Source organism: Mustela nigripes, chromosome 10 (assembly GCF_022355385.1).
Source record: "Mustela nigripes isolate SB6536 chromosome 10, MUSNIG.SB6536, whole genome shotgun sequence".
Lineage (NCBI taxonomy): Eukaryota > Metazoa > Chordata > Mammalia > Carnivora > Mustelidae > Mustela > Mustela nigripes.
The window spans coordinates 61,862,635-61,882,787 of record NC_081566.1 but is presented as its reverse complement, the minus strand read 5'-3'; the positions used below and the strand labels follow the sequence as shown (position 1 = coordinate 61,882,787).

The 20,153-nt window shown below is 43.7% G+C and overlaps 1 protein-coding gene across 1 annotated transcript in view; it reads left to right on the top strand.

Moving 5' to 3' along the window:
• The first annotated feature begins 233 nt into the window (after window positions 1-233).
• The window catches only part of SDHC (succinate dehydrogenase complex subunit C), a 31,089-nt gene continuing 11,169 nt past the window's right edge, over window positions 234-20,153 (top strand). The window contains exons 1-4 of the mRNA XM_059413451.1: window positions 234-320; window positions 6,270-6,326; window positions 7,886-7,987; window positions 15,910-15,971. Coding sequence (XP_059269434.1) covers window positions 301-320; window positions 6,270-6,326; window positions 7,886-7,987; window positions 15,910-15,971 — 241 coding nt within the window. The 5' untranslated portion in view covers window positions 234-300. The remainder of the gene's footprint in view (window positions 321-6,269; window positions 6,327-7,885; window positions 7,988-15,909; window positions 15,972-20,153) is intronic.

The window sequence follows — 20,153 nt, the reverse complement described above, 5'->3', positions numbered from 1 at the left end:
GAGCGAACTAGACGGAGGAGTCCCTGGTGAAGAATCAGGACAAGTCAGATGTTCCACAAAATGAATTCTGTTCGCAGGTAAAACGCATACTGCAGAGTCCGAGTCCGCTCCGTTTCTGCAGAAGCCCTGGCAAGTCCTTCTGGAAGACAACGGAGGGGAACGGGAAAAAGGAGAGAGAACAAAACTGCGCACAGGGGCGCCCCCAACCTTTATAAAGAGCTCGTGCTGTCACGTGACAGAGACCCCGCCCTAAGGCGGCGGGGGCGTTCAACGTCACTTCCGTCCAGGCCGGAACTCAAGATGGCTGCGCTCTTGTTGAGGTGACTTTAGCCTGGGGCTGGGAGTCGTTGTCCGCGGCCCTCGGGAGGCCTGCGCTGTCCCTCACGTCTTGCTGACGGGTGTTTGCCCCGTGCCTGGGCAGGGAAAGGGCCCACGGGTGTGCGTGCCACGCGCTGTGGAATCCTAGGGCCCCTTCCCTCCCCCCAGCCGCTCCGGTATTCGGGGTCACCGGCCCGTTATCTCGCCCCTACTGCCTACCGACAGGTCGCGCGGCTGTCGCCCCTTCCACTTCCCCCCAAGCTCCAGTACTTTTTCCCCAGGTGGCGCTGGGCCGCTCCCAGAGCCAAGCTCCGAGGCCGTCAAGTTATGATTTGGAGGTCAGCGGATCATCCGCTAGGACTCCGAGGTCTTACTCAGGAATTGGGCCTCGGGGACAGGGATCGTGGTGTGCTCTGTCTTTGCTTATACCTGCCGCAAACGCCAGTGCTGGCTGTGAGCGGGCACAGTCCGAGTCCCTCCCGGGCCCCTGGCGGAGGGGATAGGAGGCCTAGAGCCTTACGGCGCTGGCGATTAGCAACAGCGCCGGTAGCGGTCGCTCCGCCGCCCCACAGCAGCCGGGCTAATTCAGTTGTAATTTCTCTTTGCGTTTGGGGTGAGAAGGGAGGGGGAGTGGATGTCTCAGTTTTTCCATACGAGGTCATTCACTGTCCGGAGTACTCTAAGATTTCCTTCCATTCTGAGCTGTCCTCTTTCTAGGTTTCATTCTCTACTCGGAGCCCTTATAGACGCAGCAACTTCAGTGACTTTAGACCCTCTTGGTACAAAGGCCAGCACAGTTTCGTGCCAGGCCTATTTTTGGAAACTGTTGCTGTGGAAAGTTAGTTTTAATGTTGTTGAGATTTAATTCCTGATTTCCCCAAATGTCTTCTCATTTCTTTTTCCACTAGAGTCACCCAGTATAAAAATAGAGGGACTTTTGTTTAGTTTTTCTCTGTGACAAAATGATTCCTCTTGCAGTGGAGATCAGGAATGGGTTACTTTAATCCATCATTTTCCTCCCTGTCTCTTATTTCCAAATGTATCTCCCCCCCCCCCCCCTTAAGGTATGCCAGGGCCAGTCATGCCAGACCTGCATTCTTTATTCCAGGTAGTTTTGCCATAATTGACTGATTTTGAATTCTTTGGTATATTTTGGTAGATGTCAGGGACTTTTGGTAGAATTAACATTTGGCTGGCTGTGATCATATTGGTTCTAAACAGACTTTCAGGATAATTTAGAAGCTGACAGTTATCGTACTCATTAAGCATACACTTTTTGAGATGTGTAGGATGGTCACCACTAGCATTGAATCCTAGATTCAATGAAAGATTTCAATGAAAGAGAAGAAATAGACTTCTCTTTCATTAGTAGTAACCTGAAGTTCATGGGAAGGGCACCTCTCTTCTTTTCTCACAAGGGCTTTCTTAAGAGGGGACATAGGGAATTAAATTTTTTTTTAAGATGTATTTTATTTATTTTAGAAACAGAGAACATGTTTGCAGAGGGGAGAGAATCTCAAGCAGACTCCCTGCTGAGCAGAGAGTGGGTTGAGGTCCCAGGGCTCAGTCTCACGACTCTGAGATCATGACCTGTGCTGAATTCAAGAGTTGGGCACCCAAGCCATTGAGCCACCCAGGTGCCCCCCAAGTTTTTTTTTTTTTTTTTCTGATGGATGTTGTGAGTCAAGTTGCATTTCACTACAGGGATTTGGAACTGTTCATAATGTGCTGATTTAGCCTCAGAGGAACATACCTTCTAAGCAATTATAGGAGCTGGTTTCTAGTTCTGGTATTGTCACGAATTCCATTATTTTGGACAAGTCAACGTCACCAGTTCCATGATTGTGGTTTCCTCATTGTGAATGAAAATAGCAATAACTTGGGCCCATTTAAAAAGAAGTATTGGTTAAACATTTTTAATGTTTGGCTAACTAAAAATTATTAGTGCTCAGAGTACTGTATATCATGACTTTTGAATAGTGCTCTATATTTTGTATATTCCCCAAACAGTTCGCAGACTAGCCAGGAATAAATAACCTGCTGAGTAATGCACGCTCTGTTGGCACTCAGTCCAGAAGTGCCTTGCCAAAGCCAAGATGGAAATTCAGAACTAAGCTAAGAACAGCTAGGCTTCTAATAAAGTTCATGGTGCTTAAGCACAAAGTCACCAAGAGTCATTAACTATCTGCACATCATATTAAGTGCTACTTGTGAAACACCTCTAAAAATAAGGTTTAACTTTACATATATAAGACTGCTTTTTAAAATAAGCATATTCATTTACAAAACCATTTTTTTTGAGCCTCTCTTATGTGTCAGACATTATTACAGGTGTTCTGGACACAAAGCATTCCAGTCCTATCCTGGAAGAGCTCAGGCTAGCAGAGGAGAAAATAGATTAATTATTAAACAGCATAATCTGTGTTGATACAGAGATAAAAAGTGGTGTAGAAGCAAGGCCCAAGCAAGGCTGAAGAAACTGAAGTCGCCATCCAGGAGTTGTTGGGTTTTGAAGGATGATTTTGTCAGAGTGTGAGCGAGGTTCCCCTGAAAGAACAGCACGAGCAGAAGCATGTGGTCCTACGATGGCTTGCTCTTTCTTGGTGTATGTGTATAATACTCTGTGTGGTAGACGTATGAGGGGCTGAAGGGAATTTGTGGGAGAATGGGTCTAGACCTTGAACTGCAAGCAGCGGGGAACTGTTAAAAGTCTTTGGGGCAGAAGAGCAATGACATCAGCTTTATTCTTCAGGAAGTTAGCTTCGGTAATATTGAATGATAGGGAAGAGAGGGATGCTAGGGAAAGAGTCCAAGAGCTCCTTTTATAGTCCTCTTTGTGAGAAATGAAAAGAATAAGGACTAAGACAACGGACTGAAGTTTCTTGGACAGTCCTGATAGGATTGGGTGACGCCTCGCATATGTATGGGGGGGTGAGAGGAAAGAAGAAATCAGGCTGTAGCTTGGGAGTAGGTTGAGTGCTAATAGCCATTAATGAGAACTTTTTAAAGATTTTATTTATTAATTTGATAGACAGTGAGAGAGGGAATGCAAGCAGGGGGAATGGGAGAGAGAGAAGCAGGCTTCTGCTGAGCAGGGAGCCTGAGGCGGGGCTCAATCCCAGGACCCTGAGGTCATGACCTGAGCTAAAGGCAGACACTTGACGACTGAGCCACCCAGGTGCTCCTAATGAGAACTTTTGTGTACAGATGATTCCCCTTCATCCTGTCCTTCAAAGTTACAGATATTTTAGAGTTGCTCTTACCCCAGATATTTCTAAAACTTTTTGGCATACCATCAGATCAAGTCATATCGAGGTCATATAAGAGAAACTCATTATATTGTAGTCACCCTTGTTTTGCACCAAAAATGTTTTATTTAGTTTGATCCCATAGACTTGGCTTTGAATAACTTTTGTTTTTTTCCAAAAGTCAAATCCATTTTCAGCAGATGAATATTTTTATCACGACTGAGCATTTTAAAAAGAATGTGATGTTAATTCTAAAGACCTTGGTGAGACCAATGAAATATTAGTAATATATATATGGATGATATTGCAGTTTTGAGACTGCTTTTCTGTACATTTTCTTATGTAATCCTCCCAGTGACCAATCAGGTAGGTCCTGTGAGTCCCATTTCGTAAGTGAAAAAGCTGCAGCCCGGTGAGTCCATAAAGTCACACAACTTAGGCTAACCGGAACTCCAGTGTGACTCTTTTACTTTACTGTCCTTTCTGCCTCACTGTTGCCCGAATCCAGAGAAGAGTTGCAGAAATGATTTGAGAGCAGTGGTTACATTTTGGGTAGACCTGTATAATGTATTTAAAAGGGAACAGTACTAACTAGAGTGATACATTCTGGCATATTAATTAAAAATAACGAACTGTCGGGGTGCCTGGGTGGCTCAGTGGGTTAAGCCTCTGCCTTTGGCCCAGGTCCTGATCCCAGAGTCCTGGGATCGAGCCCCATATCCGGCTGTCTGCTGTGCAGGGAGCCTGCTTCCCTCCCTCTCTCTCTGCCTGCCTCTCTGCTTACTTGTGATCTCTGTCAAAATAAATAAAATCTTTAAAAAAAATATATCGTGCTGTTACCTTTTAGCTGTAACATATAAAGTTCAAGCTCTTAGTAGAACTTTCAGAGTTCCTGGTCTCACACGAAAGGCAAGGATAGATACCTACTTTTGTCATATTTTGGTTAAGGCTAGAAGTTTGTGCAACTGGGGTCTGTTAGGGCCTTGGGGAAAGCTTACATTGGCATTTGTCTGGGAAACAATAGCACTAGACAGAGTGCTGTAGATTCCAACCCACATCTGCAAACTCTTGCCGGGTAGCTGGGGGCCTGGACCCAGCCTGGTGCGAGGAATGCGTGCCCTGCAACTCCAGGGCCACAATTACTTCAATTGATGGAAGACATTTGTTCCCACTTCTTTCTGGGAGCCTTGGGGGCACAATGTCAGTATTCACCTCCTGCCGCCAAAGCTGGAAAGATGGAGGAGCTGAAGGAAGTGTTGATTGGATTATTTTGCCTTCAGGCAGTGGCCCCTTCTCCTGTCCTGTGTAGAGCAGAGGGATTTTGAACTGTTCATGCATCTAGTATCAGCATGTCAGTGGTGTGAGGGACACCATGAGCTTTTTTTTTTTTAGAAGATCATTGGATCTCAAGGAGATTTTATATCCTCACAGTGCCTTACATATAATAGATATACCATAAACTTTTGTAGAATCAATGTGTTTTTAATTCTAGTCCCAGAAATTCACTTTCTTAAATACTTTTGGAAAGATTTGATATAATGTTGAATAAAGGGGTGTAGTGGTCCTGCTTTTCATAATACTATGTGAACTCTGGGTCAGGTAAATTCACTTTCCGTAGAATGCCTGGGCACATCTTCATTTTAGACTTGAAAAGCAGTTTTTGTACTGATGTATACCTTTTCAAAAATCATAACTTTTTGGTAGGAAACTTGTGTACCCTCTTCACATAACTCTTAACTATTCAGGGAAATCTTTGCATTTCCATGCTTTTTTGACTTGAAGTTCAGCCACCTTGTCTGGAACTTGATGGTAGTTCCTAAAATGATAGCTTAATAGTTAGGCCCCTCCTCCCACACACCCCGGATTCTTCAACCTTCTTAATTCATCCATTTGCAGCAGTTAACTAAGGTATATCCTTACCCTGATTCTTATTCTTGTTCTTATTTACTTCTGTCCTTTACTCATCACCTCCTTTAAGACCTAACTTGAGGGACGCCTGGGTGGCTCAGTTGGTTAAGCAGCTGCCTTCGGCTCAGGTCATGATCCCAGCATCCTGGGATCGAGTCCCACATCGGGCTCCTTGCTCGGCAGGGAGCCTGCTTCTCCCTCTGCTTCTGCCTGCCATTCTGCCTGCCTGTGCTCACTCTCTCCCCCCCTCTCTCTCTGATAAATAAATAAAATCTTTAAAAAAAAAAAAAAAAGACCTAACTTGAAATGTTGAACGTTACTAACTCTGATTATTCTTTTATTTTGTATTATTCATGTTCAGCTAAAACTTTGTTTTGCATTTCTAGGTTATGTACGTGATTATTCCCCGGTTATTTGGAAGGCAACTATGCTCACCACTATACCACCAACGCTTCCCCGGTTATTGGAAGTGGTAGCTTTCCAACTAAAAAATTTCTCAAAGACATTGATACTGTCCTTGTTTTCATCTTACTAATTTTCCCCTCTAATCCTAAATCTAATACGGCACAAAAATAGAGAAGTTGATAAACTGACGTTGATCTCTAAATGTGTGTTGACTCTTTATTCTCTCTTGAAAAAAAAAAAAAGAAAAAGGTTTTTATTTTTAAGTAATCTCTACATCCAACATGGGGCTCGGGGGATACAACCCTGAGAGTCAGGGTTGCAGACTCCAGCCACTGAGCCAGCCAGGCGCTCCCCCCACCCCCACTGACTCTTTATTCTCTTATCTTGCAGAAATGTTGGCCGTCATTGCCTCCGTGCCCACCTTAGTCCTCGGCTCTGCACCAGAAAGTAAGTTCCTAAATTTGTGGAGGTTATTATGACTTAACGTTTTTCCCCTCAGGGAACAGCAGTGGGGTGTTGGTTTAGATTTTCGGGGTACATATGAAAGAAGGAAGTTCCAGATGGTTAGCTGAAAATTTAGTGATTGTGGTCACTATTTTTCTCATCTTGGTAGCAGAAGGAAGGATAAGAATATTAAACTTTAAATTTGGGAAATGTTTTATACGTTCAGAAAAGTTGAAGAGTAGTGCAGTGGAGTTCTAGATACATTTCACTTAGATTCATCAGTTGTTAACATTCCGCTGTGTTTACTTAGAGTTTTATGTATTTTAGGTTGTGTCTATGAAATTGTAATTTTTGTTGGTCAAAGCTGGTCTAAGATTGACAATTTAGTGTGGTCCAGACTGATGTGTATTTAATTATTGTTAGTATTTTCTCTGAATTCTTGGAGATTAAGTTGCCAACACTGTGACGCTTTGCTTCTAAATACTTCTTCTGAGAATAAGAACATTATCTTATATATAACAGTATAATTATACAAACACAATTATTGAATTCAGGAAATTTAACATTGATGTACTCTTACCCAGCATGCAGTTAGTTTTCAGATTTTCCATTTGTCCCAAATAATGTACTTTATAGAAATACAGTCTTCTGTTCCCCATCCAGGAGCTGATCAGGCTCACACATTCTATTTACTTGTCATATTCCTTAGCATCCTTTAATCTGGAATCGCTTCTTAGCCTTCCTTGGCCTTTTGTGGCACATTTTTTGAAGAATACAGGCCAGTTATTTTGTAGAATGTTTCTCAAATTGGGTTTGTCTGGCCGTTTCCTATAATTTAGAGTCAAGTTACCCGTTTTCGGCAGGAGTCATACTTAAGTGGTGTGTACTGCCTGTTACATTCACATCGGGGGCATGTGATCATGTGAATAAGGGAATGTCTGCTAGGTATTTTTCCACTATGAAGTTACTGTTTTTTTCTTTCTTTAGTGCAATCTATGGGTAGGTTATATTTTCTTGAGGGGAATGGAATTATGTTTAATATGGGTACATAATAAATTAAATTGTTGAACACAGCCATCCAACACTTGGCTTCAACCCAACCCAGTGACAAGGGAAACCGAGAAACTGTTCGGAGGTACCGAGCTGATCCAGTTCTTGATTTTTGAGAACCTGAAAGGTGTCTGGACAAAACAGATAAGAGCAGGTGGTTATGTATGAGACAACACCCGTGGCCTGGGGGAAGGGTGATTCATTTATGTAAATGTTTTTAAAATATTGTCCTCGCTCTGCTGTACAATGCAAAGGAAGTTGAGCTTCTTTTGCTTGACCTATGTGTTGTGTGTTGGGGGTTTGGGAAGAGGAGTTCTCCCCTGATATGACCTCCCTGGGTGATTGAGGTGATTACTGAGTCAGACTTGGCATAGCGATGGGGAGTGGATGAACATGTTTTCCTTCTGCAGTGGGTTCATCCAGCCCAGCTTAGAGCTTAGCTTTTTTGATTTAACTTTTTGTTAAGCCAAGTTTACTTTTAATCATTTTAAAACCTTCTGGTTTTATTTTAGTGCTGTTCCTTTGGGAACCACAGCCAAGGAAGAGATGGAGAGGTTCTGGAATAAGAACACCGACTTAAACCGTCCTCTGTCTCCCCATATCACCATCTACAGGTAAGGCCTCTGGAACCAGGGAGTCGAGAAGTAATGGGTGAAGGTTCTGGAGGTTGGGCCAGTATTTCCCTCAGGCCTTTTATATAAGAAAAAGACTGTTTTCTGTCTTCTGGCCTTAGAGGGTATTTTATCCTGTAGAATTACCATTTGGAAAACGCTGGTGGGTCAAAATGTAATATCCATTAATTGAAAAACATTATTGTGAAACAGTTTCAAATTTACATAAATGTTACAAAAACAGTACACCGAATTCCTGTAGAGCTGTATGTGCAGTCCCAATTCATTAACATGCCCAGATGATTTAAGTTCAAGTGCAAGATGATGTTCCATCAGTCCTGTAATGCTGTAACAAGTTAGCACAAACTTTGTGGCTTAAAACAACACACTTGCTGCCTTACAGTTCCATAGGTCAGAAGGCTGACACAGGTCTCACTGGGTTAAAATTAAGATGTTGGTAGGGCTGCATTCCCTTCTGGAGGCTCACAGGAAGAATCTGTGTCCTTGTGTGGTTTGTAGAGGCTGCCGTGAGTTCCTTGGCTTGTGGCCTCCTCCCTCCTCTTCAAAACCAGTGATGATGGGTGACGTTCTTCTTCCTCCCACCACTTTGACCCTGCTTCCTTTGTCACATTTCTTCTCCATTCCCTCCTTCTGCCAGCTTCTCCCCCTTTTAAGGACCTTTGTGATTATGTTGGGACCATCCAGGTAATCCCTAATCCTGGATAGTCTCCTTAGCTTAAGGTGAGTTTATTAACAAATTTAGCTTCATCTGCAACTTTAAATTCCCCTTTGCCATTTAAGGTAAAATACAGGTTCCAGGGCCTAGAATGTGGCCATCTTTAGGGAGGTTGTTACTCTGCCTATCACAGACCCTTAATCCTTGAGTACATGTTTCTTAAATTCAAGGACACTGTAGGGTGGCTTGGTCGATTAAACATCCGATACTAGATCGGGTCCTGATCTCAGGGTGGGGAGATTGATCTCAGCCACAGGATTCCCTCACCCTCTCCCTCTGCCTCTTCCCGCCCCCACCCCTCTCTAAAAAAAAAAAAAAAAAATGCAGGGACACTCATAGTACAACCATCACAATCAGAAAATTAACTTTGACCCAGTGTCACCATCCCATTCAGATATTGTCGGTTGTCCTAGTAATGTCCTCTATAGGTCCAGGATCCAGCCTAGGATCGTGTGTTGCATTTAGTTGTCTCTTTAACTCTTAATCTCCTTCAAGTGTGGAACAGTTTTTTAGTCTTTCCCTATCTTTCATGACATTAACATTTTTAAGTGTTCCCGTTCACATTTGCCTGGTGTTTTCCTGTGATTTGTGAATTTTTGGCAGGAGTAGCTCTGAAGTGATGTTGTGGTCTCAGTGCATAGGAGTGCGGGGGTGGGGATGGGGGCTATGTGTGATGATTGATCCATTACTGGTGATGTTGACATTTATCTAGTTACAGTGTGTCTGCTTAGGTTTCTCCATGTATAAAGTTAGTGAGTACAGATACTGTGTTTATAATTGTTAATTATTTTGTGGTGAGACTTCCTTCTATTGATGATACTTACCGTCAGCATTTATTAGTTATTACTAGGAATCGGTTATTACTCCGGTAGTTGCCAGATTGTACTTTTTCTAATTCCACCATACCCAGTAGATTTCTTTACAAGTAAATTAATAAATAAGTAGGCTAAAGCTTGCTTTCTTTATCAGTACAGATTTAAGGGTTCCTAAAAGGAAAAACTCATGTCTCCTCTACTCTCAGGACACCAACTAAAGGAAAAACAGCACTGTTTCCTCTCTGCTTTCAGCACTTCAGACATCAAATGTGTGGAGGTTTTTCCCACACCAGCCAGTTTCCCAACTCCCTGGATACCAGTTAGAGTAATTCATTTATGACATATACTATCTGGAGTTAGTGCAGACTCCACAGGTCAGGGGCTCAGTCCCACAAGACTGTCCCCCACTCCAGATGCCAGTTTGCAATCCTGTGCTTTTGACTGACCAACTATAAATCACGGGTTCTTTCTACCCCCTCCTCACATCATATGAGTAGATCAGTAATTTGCTAGAGTTGCTTACAGAACTTGGAAACATTTACTTATGTTCACTAGTTACATTACAAGGGCTAGTTCCATTAGTTCCATTACAGCTGGTACAGATCAACAGCCAGGTACCCTTGTAGGTGCCTCTGTGTCAGGAACAGTTCCCAGCACCACAGCTTCTGTCCCCGTGGAGTTGGGATACACCACACTCTTGACATGTGGATATCCTTAGCAACCTGGAAACTCAGACTTCTTCACTTTTGGGATTTTTATGGTAGGCAGGACCAGATATTAACTTAATCTCTAGCCCCTTTTGCCTCCCTGGAAAAAGAAGGGGTGGGCCTAAAAGCTGTAATCATGTCTCAGTCTTTCCGGTAACCAGCCTCCATCCCGAGTCACCTCATTAAAACAAAAGACACTCTTACCACCCAGGAAATTCCAAGGGATTTAGGAGCTGTGTGTCAGGAATCAGGGTCAAAGACCAAATCTGAGGACAAAAGCTGTTCCAGCACTCCTCCTGTCACTCCGGACATTATAAGGGTTTTAGGAGCTCAGTGTCAGGAACCAGGAATGGAGACCGTGTATATACGTGTTTCTTATTATTTCACAGTTCCTGTTTTGCCCAAAGGGTTCCATTGTTACTCTCTTTTGTTTTGGCGTCCAAACTGTCCCACATTCAGCCAGCGGGGGCTCTTCAGGATGGTTCCTGTGCAGTCAAGATCTGGGTGCTAGATGTGCTCATTGCTACCAGGCTTTCGTGGTTTCTAGGCCTTCTCAGTAGGGAGAGCTGGGATGTATGTGTGCGCAGACCCAGAGGCACAGGGATGTGTGAGTGTACACATGGACTCAGGTACATCTATCTGGTGTCCTTGGAAGTAACTTGGATTGCTGCTGTGCTGGTGTTGGAGAAAATCCCCTCTCGAGCTGCTCCTCGAGCTCCACTGCCCCCCTCTTGGGTTTTTGCCAGGGAGGCTGGCCATTTTTTAACCACCTCCACAAATACCACAACCCTTCAGATTTTTTCCAAGCCAGATTCCAGAAATAATTCTGATTGCAGAAATTGGACATTGTACTAAAACAGAAGGAGCCTAATAAGTGATCTTAATCCTTGTAACTTTATGGCAAAGCTTTTTTTAAGAGAAAAGATTTGGGGGGGAGGATTATAATGGGAAGAACTTATATTATTCTAAATTTATATTTAAAGCCATGGCCTGGGGGGAAGTGGGTGGCTCAGTCGGCTAAGTCTCTTCCTTCAGTTCAGGTCATGATCCCAGGGTCCTGGGATCGAGCCCCATGTCGGGCTCCTGAGCAGGGAGCCTGCTTCTCCCTCTCTCTCTGCCCTCCCCCTGCTTGTGTGCTCGCTTGCACGCTCTTTCTCTCTCAAATAACTAAACAAAATCTTCAAAAAAAAAAGCAAACCTTTATTTTAAAATTTAATTACATCATCAACCACATTGGTTTTCAGAGTGCTCCTTGGGGCTTTGGATATTCTACTAAGCTTCGTGAATAGTTGCTGGAGGCTGGCCAACATGCACATGAAACTGTAGGCCCTGGGCCCCAGGGTAGCCAAAGCAATTTTACTTTGATCTGTTTTACATTTTGCGTTTTTGCATTTCAACAAAGGTGCTGTTCACACACACACACAAAGTTAGAAGTCACCTTTGTACCTAATGAGTGAATATCTTCTGCAGTATTTTCATGTGGTTCTCTGCCTATGCTTGTATACCTCTAATATACAAGGAACTCACTACCCGCCTTTTCCAGTTTGGGAACTTCTCTAATTATCAGAAAGACCCTTCTTTCATTGAAGGTGCTGCAACGTACATCTTCTATCCAATGGCTCTGGTTTGACCTTGAATCATACAAAATAAATCTAAGCACACTGTTTATTGATTTTGAATATCTTTTCATATGCTTATTGGCTACATGCATATCTTCTTTGGAGAAAGGAGTATTTAAATCCCATGTTCATTTTTTAATTGGGTTGTCTTTTTAAAAAATGTTTTGTTGTGGTAAAACATGCATAGTATAAAACTTGCCATTTTAACCATTTTTAAGTGCACCATTCAGTGGCATTAAACCTAGTCACCTTGTACAAACCATCACCACTCTCCATCTCCAGAATCCTTTTATATTCTTGAACTGGAACTCTGTACTCACTGAACAGTAATTCCCATTCTCCTCTGACCCCAACCCCAGCCTCTAACCATTCGATTTTCTCTCTCTATAAATCTGACTCCTCTTCATGCCTCATAAAATGGAATCATACAATGCCCGTCCTTTTGTGCCCGGCTTATTGCACTTGGCACAGAGTCTTCAAGGTTCATCCATATCGTAGACTGTGTCAGAAGTCCACTCCTTTCTGAGGCTAAGTAAATCCTCTCTTCTCTGTGTCGCTACGGTCTGGTTACCCGTTCATCCTCGCGGGGCCATTGTGTTGTTCCCACCTCTCGGCTCTTGGGAATAGCGCTGCGGTGAGTATCTGTGTGCGAGTACCTCTGAGTCTCTGATTTCAGAGAACCAGAACCAAATTGCTGGATCACATGGTAATTCTTTATTTAATTTTTTCAGGAGCCCGCTCTACTGTTTTCCACAGGAGCTGTGCTGTTTCATGTTCCCATCAGCAGTGCGCAAGCGTTCCACTTTCTCTACCTCCTTATCAACACTTGTTTTTTATTGTTTTTAATAACAGCCATCCTAAGGGTGTGAAGGGGTATTGCATTCTAATTTTGATTGTCATCTCCCTAATGATCAGTGATGCTGAGTATCTTTTCATATACTGGCTGGCCATTTGTATATCTTCCTTGGAGAAATGCTTTTTACTTTGTCAGTGGTATTTTTTTTTTTTAAAGATTTTATTTATTTATTTGACACACAGAGATCACAAGTAGGCAGAGAGGCAGACAGAGAGAGGGGGAAGCAGGCTCCCTGCTGAGCAGAGAGCCCAATGTGGGGCTCCATCCCAGGACCTTGAGATCACGACCTAAGCTGAAGTCAGAGGGTTTAACCCACTGAGCCACCCAGTGCCCCTCTAGGTTTTCCTTGATTAACATTCTACTAACAATCAAAAAAGGAAATATATTTTTTTAAAGCATCCTAGTTTGTTTGCTTTTTTAAATACATTTTTTTTTAAGCATCCTAGTTTGTTTGTTTTTTTTAAAGTGTTTATTTATTTATTTGACAGAGATCACAGAGAGGCAGGCAGAGAAAGGATGCGGAGCAGGCTCCCCATTGAGCCGAGAGCACAATGCGGGGTCACTGTGGGGCTCAATCCCAGGACCCTGGGATCATGACCTGAGCCGAAGGCAGACGCTTAACCCACTGAGCCACCCAGGCGCCTCAAAATTAATACATTTCAAATCATTTATTGGTTGATTGCTCCCAGTGTGCTTGATAATCTTTTAGGAGTTGGAAATATGAAGATGAGTAAGATCTTACCTGAATTCAAAGGGATCTCATTGTGTCCTGAGAAAAACTTTTCCTGAAGGAAAATTTTAGTGGCTCTTAGTGATTCTCTTTTCTATAAGTGAATTAAAACAATCTTGATTTCCTGTACTAGACTCTTAACTTACGTTCTACCAGGAAATAGTGGGAACGATCTGCCTTTGCTCTGTGATGTCTAGGCCTCAGCTATAAAACAAAGGCTGGGGGCGCCTGGGTGGCTCAGTCGTTAAGCGACTGCCTTTGGCTCAGGTCATAATCCCGGGGTCCTGGGATCAAGCCCCGCATTGGGCTCCCTGCTTGGTGGGAGGCCTGCTTCTCCCTCTCGCACTCCCTGGGCTTGCGTTCTCTCCCTCACTGTGTCTCTCTCTCTGTCAAATAAATAAATAAAAATCTTTAAAAAATAAAGCCCACCAAGGCTGGGGCTGAATTAATCTGGAGATCTGTTTGCTCACATGACTTGGGTTCATTCTGGCTGTTAGGGGGGTCATCCTTGAATTCCCGCCTGAGTCTTCCCACCTGAGCCCTCCGCAGGGGGCTGCTGGGGCTTCCTCGCTTCCTCACAGCCCGAGAGGGTGTGATTTGGAAGTCACGCGGTGTCACTTCTGCTACATTCTCTTTCTTGAAGCCATCAATCCTGACGTTCTGCCCAGGGTCAGGGGGCTCAGCACTTAACATGCCTGCTAAGGAGTGACAAGACTCTAGAAGGCCATGCGGGACCGGATCTGGTACTGTGGTTGTTCAGGAAATAAAATCTCCTTTACCTCCTCAGCACCTAGCCGACCCAGGCTGTGGCTGTAACCATTTTTTGAAAATTAGGGTCACGTTTGACTCAAGCAGTTTCTCGTCTCACCCCCACTTTTCCGCTTTGGTATTTCTGAATATCCAGAGCTCTGCGCACGCGTCATCTGGTAGACCTTCCAGTCATGGGATTTCATTCGCTGGCCATGAGCCCTAAGTCCATTTGGAATGCTACGCGTGTCTTACAATTTCCCCACCTCTGTTTTTTTCAGTTCTCTCAAATCAATATTTGTTCTGTCTTTTTCAGTCTGATAATCATTCTCTTTGACAAATAAAATAGTTGAGCAATCTGCTTTGTACTCTGTCATCTATTAACATAAAATCGTCCATCCCGGTTAGGAGGCTTGCTTTCCCTGAATACAATGTTAAAAGCCCCTTTTTGTTGTCCTTGACATTTCTGCAAGCCTCAGCTCATTCTGGGTTTTAGTCTCCTGATTCATCTAACCAAATTCTGTCATTGTTCTCTGCTTGCCTTTTGTTATGTGGCTCTTCTTCCGCCTTTTAGATTTATCCTGTTAAGTCTGAGTTAAGCAGAGTGGTGTCTAGCCAGTTTTTTGGGGTGTCTTTAGCCATTACTCCTTTCTTACTGTGACCATTTTCATTACATAGTTAGAATTTATTTCCGAGATTTTTTTTCAGCCTACTTGAGTAGCTTCCCGTTAGAGTTGTGAAAATATGGTCTGATTATGCTCAGCATTTCCTCTCTAAGCTGAGTTTCCAGGATGAATGTTAACTTTATCCAAAGACTCCCGTGCTTTCCATTTCACTAAACAGTCCTCTCGAGCATGAGAACTAGGTCTAGAATATAGCAGTGTTAATTGTCCTTCTACGGAAATGCTCTGGCAAATTAATGATTCAGAACATGATTTGATGACAAAGTGTTTCAAAATGATGATGGATTAAGAAAATGTTTACTAAATCCAGGAAAACTGGATTTAAAAATTTGGGATAGGAAGTTTATTAGGGAATAAATGATATGCTCACTGTGAATATTTACAGGCGCGTAATAAGAAGGAGTTCAAGGGTGGCTGTATATTCTATGAAACTTGATCAACAAAACTCACTTCATGTTCCTTTAACTTCGGTCACATGACTGGTGCAAGGAAGGATCCAGGTGGTTGTCTTCTAGTGATTATTTTCTGACTAGACGTAACTGTAATTGGTGTCTTTGACCCACTCAAGTCGTTTCGTCTTACGAAAGGAGGAGTTAAGAGTTGTGATTGATCCCGTCTGGTAAAAGGAGGGATGCTTCTCCTGAAATTAATCACTAGAAAGTGGAAACACAAGAATGCAAAAGCTGTTCTTGTTTTTATGTGTGAATAGTACCTATTTCCAAAGTGGTTCATATTCTCTTTGCCACAATAGAGTCTCTGTTGTGGTATCATATTTTCCTTTTTTAATATTTATTTATTTATTTTTAAAGATTTTATGTATTTATTTGACACAGAGAGAGATCACAAGTAGCAGAGAGGCAGGCAGAGAGAGTGGGGGAAGCAGGCTCCCCACTGAGGAGAGAGCCCGACGCTGGGCTCCATCCCAGGACCATGAGATCATGACCTGAGCCAAAGGCAGAGGCTTAACCCACCGAATCACCCAAGTGTCCCATATCTTCCTTTTTGTAATTGCCTTTGTGTATTTCTTTGCAGCTGGTCTCTTCCCATGGCGATGTCCATTTGCCACCGTGGTACTGGCGTGGCCTTGAGTGCAGGTATGTACATGGGTACTTATGCACACGTGGGCACGCGCGCGCTTCGAAGAACGTTGCTGTTTCTGTGGCTCTTGGTGCAGCCTCCTGTACAAATCAGCAACTTGATTTAGAGAAAAGGATGAGTCCTTTTAAGCTTATTGTTCATTCCTTTAACCATTCATTCTGGGTTCCCACTGTGCTCAGGTTCTGTTCTTAGCCAGTTTTTTGGTCTCCAACTCACAACCCTGAGAGTCGTGTGGTCTTCCGAGTGATCCCACTGGATGCCCCTACTTAGCCAGTTTTTAAATCATCCTAGCACATCCTGATGTTGTACTTATTGAAGTCACAGAGAGCAGAGCTAGAAATGTCATAGAGATGGGCTGGCCGGCTCAACATTGACCAGACACAGTCCAAGATGAGTCATCAACCTCATTCTTCCGGAAAGTTAGTTTTAGCACCCATTCTTTGTCACTTAGAATTGATCAGACCCCAAAAGATGAAGTCAGTCTCCAGTCTCACAAAATCTTGGTTTCCAGCCCAGAATGTCTATTTATTTCCTTACGAACGATGACTTGTATGCTGGTCTCCGTGCGTACAGGTCAGGTAGTGACATCTGTTACAGGTAGGAAGTATGCGGATCTTCATCAAGTTTTGGGATCTGATGCGCCTTTCCACAATAGAGAGATACTTTCCAAGGGATCAGCTATATTTAAAATTTTTCCCTGGCTTGTCCTGGAGTCATGGACTTATTTCTGTTTTCTCTGTTATTCTTCAGGGCCTCCCTGGGCTCCTCTAGACTCTTTTTACTGAAGTAGTCATCGGCAGGATTGGGGGCTCAAGTAGAGGGACCTCGTATTCAGGGAGCTGCTGCTGAGACCCCGGCAGAGACCGCGCTTGTGCCATTCACGCTCAGATTTGTTTTGTTGATAGTCAAGTAGGGTAGGAGTTCCTGATGTTGTCATCCCTTCGGTTGGTGAAGGGAGCCCAGGTAGAAGGATGATTGATGTTTTCTGGGAATCTGTAGTTTCTGGTTTTCAACTCACCGGGACTGAAGTGATACGATACGTTTCACGATGGGCTCTTCTAGCGGGAAGTTCATAGTTGCCCTCTTCGTGCTTGTTCAGGATCTTCTCATAGTGGGTCTGATGACCCAGGCTTACTTGGTGGTACCCATGAGCATGTTTAATCCTAAAAGTCATTGGAAGAACAAGAATAGTTTATTAGGCTTTAGGACCCCCCCACCTTTTTCTTTTTTAAGATTTTATTTCTTTATTTGAGAGAGAAAGGGAGTGGAGCAGGGAGCCCGACATGGGATTCAGTCCTGGGACTTCGGGATCGGGACCTGAGCTGAAGACAGATGCTTAATGGACTGAGCCATCCACGCGCCCCAGATTCCCTTTTTATGCCCGTGTATTTATTACCACTGAAGGGGAAAGGGGATAGCGGCTCTCTTGTAGACTAGAATGACAAGTATTGCTTCGTCAAACATAGCTAAAGTTGATATATTTTTTCATGAGTGTGCTTAATAATCATACATGTTTTCTATTTTTACCCCCTTGGATGACCTTGTGTTCATCAGCGTGTATTTGTTTGTTTCCTCACCTTAACCCCTAATCCTGTAATGGAACATAGTGGCTGTTGTTTACATGTGGTAGTAGCTCTCATGTTTCCCTCAAATGCTAAAGGGCCATTCAGAACTGGACGGGAACCGGGTTTTGCTAGATGGACGACATGGGCAGCGCCCTGCACCTCGGCTCATTCCTCATGAACTGAGCACATTAATAAGGCCTCTACCGGCATTGTTGGAATTTCAGGAGAGTATACTTCGGATGATGACTTATGAGAACAGGGGTGAGAAGCCCGATAAATTGAACAGCAACAAGTCTCTTAGAAGATGATGTGCACTGGACCAAATGGTCAGAAGAATTAGATCATTTGGCCTGAAATGAAGTCAGTCCCAGCAAATGTAATCTTTGCATTCTTGTGGCTCTCCTCCAATCTCTTCTTGATGTAACAGTAGGAAAAACAAAAACCTTATGAAAATAAATTGAATCATGTCATGCTTAGAATCATCCTTTACCGTATTTGCCTTTTGCACTTAGATTAAAATTCAAATCTCCCCGGTGCCAGAAAGTGCCCTGCCTGATCTGGCCTCGTCGAGCTCATCTCTGCCTGGCCTCCCCTTACTCTGCTCTGCCACCCTGGTCTTTGAATTCCTTTGAGCGAGCAAAACTCTGTCTCACCCAGAGCCACTGCCTGTTTTATTCCCTCAGTCTGGAATGTCTGCCCCTACCCTTTGCCGCGGTGTGGTTAGTTCCTTCTCATCCTTTAGATCGACAGAATTGCCCACTTTGACAGTACTTTGCTTACCGCCGTCTCTGAAGGAGTTTCTCGTTCTAGATCTTTTGTCCACTTTCTGTTTTCACAGCAGTGTTCCTTCATAGTTCTTACTGCATTGCTGGTTTCTTTGGAGCTTTTATTGCATATTTATAATTATTTCATTTGTTTATAAATCTGTCTCTTTCATGAGCCTGCAGACTCTTCAGAGAGGAGGGACTATGTCTTTTTTACTATTCGTATCCTCTAGCGAGCACTCAGTAGGTGCTTGGGTCTCTGTTTACTAAATGAATATACCCATCTCAGTCATTCTGCTCATGGCAGTTATTTCAGAGCTGTTCATTCTTCCTGCTTTCTAATTAGTTTCCTGCTATGCTTTAGAAGTTAGACAGTGATAGTAGGACCCCTTACCCTCAAGGGCAGAGGAATCCAAGGAGAAAGAGAAATAAACATTTATGTTTATTTACTTATTTCAGAGAGGGAGAGAGAGCACAGTGCGGAAGGGCAGAGGGAGAGGGATAAGAATCTTAAGCAGACTCTGCGCTGAGTGTGGAGCCCACGTGGGGCTGGCTGTGGAGCTCAATCCCATGACCCTGAGATCACGACCTGAGCCAAAATCAAGAGTTGGATGCCCAAGCGACTGCACTACGCAGGCAGCTCTGTGAGAACTTTTTTTTTTTTTTTTTTTAAGATTTTATTTATTTGACAGAGATCACAAGCAGGCGGAGAGGCAGTCAGAGAGAGAGAGAGAGGGAAGCAGGCTCCCTGCTGAGCAGAGAGCCCGATGCGGGGCTCGATCCCAGGACCCTGAGATCATGACCTGAGCCGAAGGCAATGGCTTAACCTACTGAGCCACCCAGGCGCCCTCTGTGAGAACTTTTTAATAGAGATGTGGGATCCCTGAGGAGAGACCATCCCTGAGGGAGTTGGAGAGCTTGAAAGAAGGATGAGTAGGAGAGTTCACGAAGAGGAGGTAGAGGATGCAGTCAATGGAGAAACTACCTCATGCAAAGGCCTAGGGCTTGGGAAGCACCCAGAGTCACTGGATGGTGATGACAGGGTCTGGCTGTGGGAACAGTGGCAGAAGGAAGGGCTGGAAAGTGTGCCAAACAGTGAAGGACTTCGCCCCACAGAGAAGTTGGAACTTAATCCTGTTGACCGTTGGAAGTCATAAAAGCTTCCTGTTCTCGGAGTGCCTGGCTGGCTAAGTTGGTAGAGCACACGACTCTTGATCTTGGGGTCATGGGTTTAAGCCCCACACTGGGCATAGAGCTGACATTAAAACAAACAAACAGAAGGCTTCCTGTTCTTGTTTGCTGCAGTAGTACAACAAGCTGCCAGGACAAATCCACGGCAAGGTATTCTTCCATACTAGAGACTTTGCAGCCGATATATAAACTCTAAAAAGCGTGTTGAGCCAAAAAGTTTGATGATGCTAGTTTGACTTTAGAGTAGAGTTTAGTGAAAAAGAACTTTATAGGGGCACCTGGGTGGTTCCATTGGTTAAGCATCTGACTCTTGACTTTGGCTCAAGTCACCGTCTCAGGGTTGTGAGAGGGAGCCCCACATCAGGCTCTGTGCTGGGTGTGGAGTCTGCTTGAGATTCTCTCTCTCCCCCTCCAAAAAAAAAGAAAAAGAACTTTATAAACAGTCCTTTAGGGGTGCCTGGGTGGCTCAGTGGGTTAAACCTCTGCCTTTGGCTCAGGTCATGATCTCAGGGTCCTAGGATCAAGCCCCTCATCGGGCTCTCTGCTCAGCGGGGAGCCTGCTTCATCTTCTCTCTCTTGTGAGCTCTTTCTACTTATGATCTCTCTCTCTCTGTCAAATAAATAAATAAAATCTTTAAAAAAAAGAAACACAAAAAAA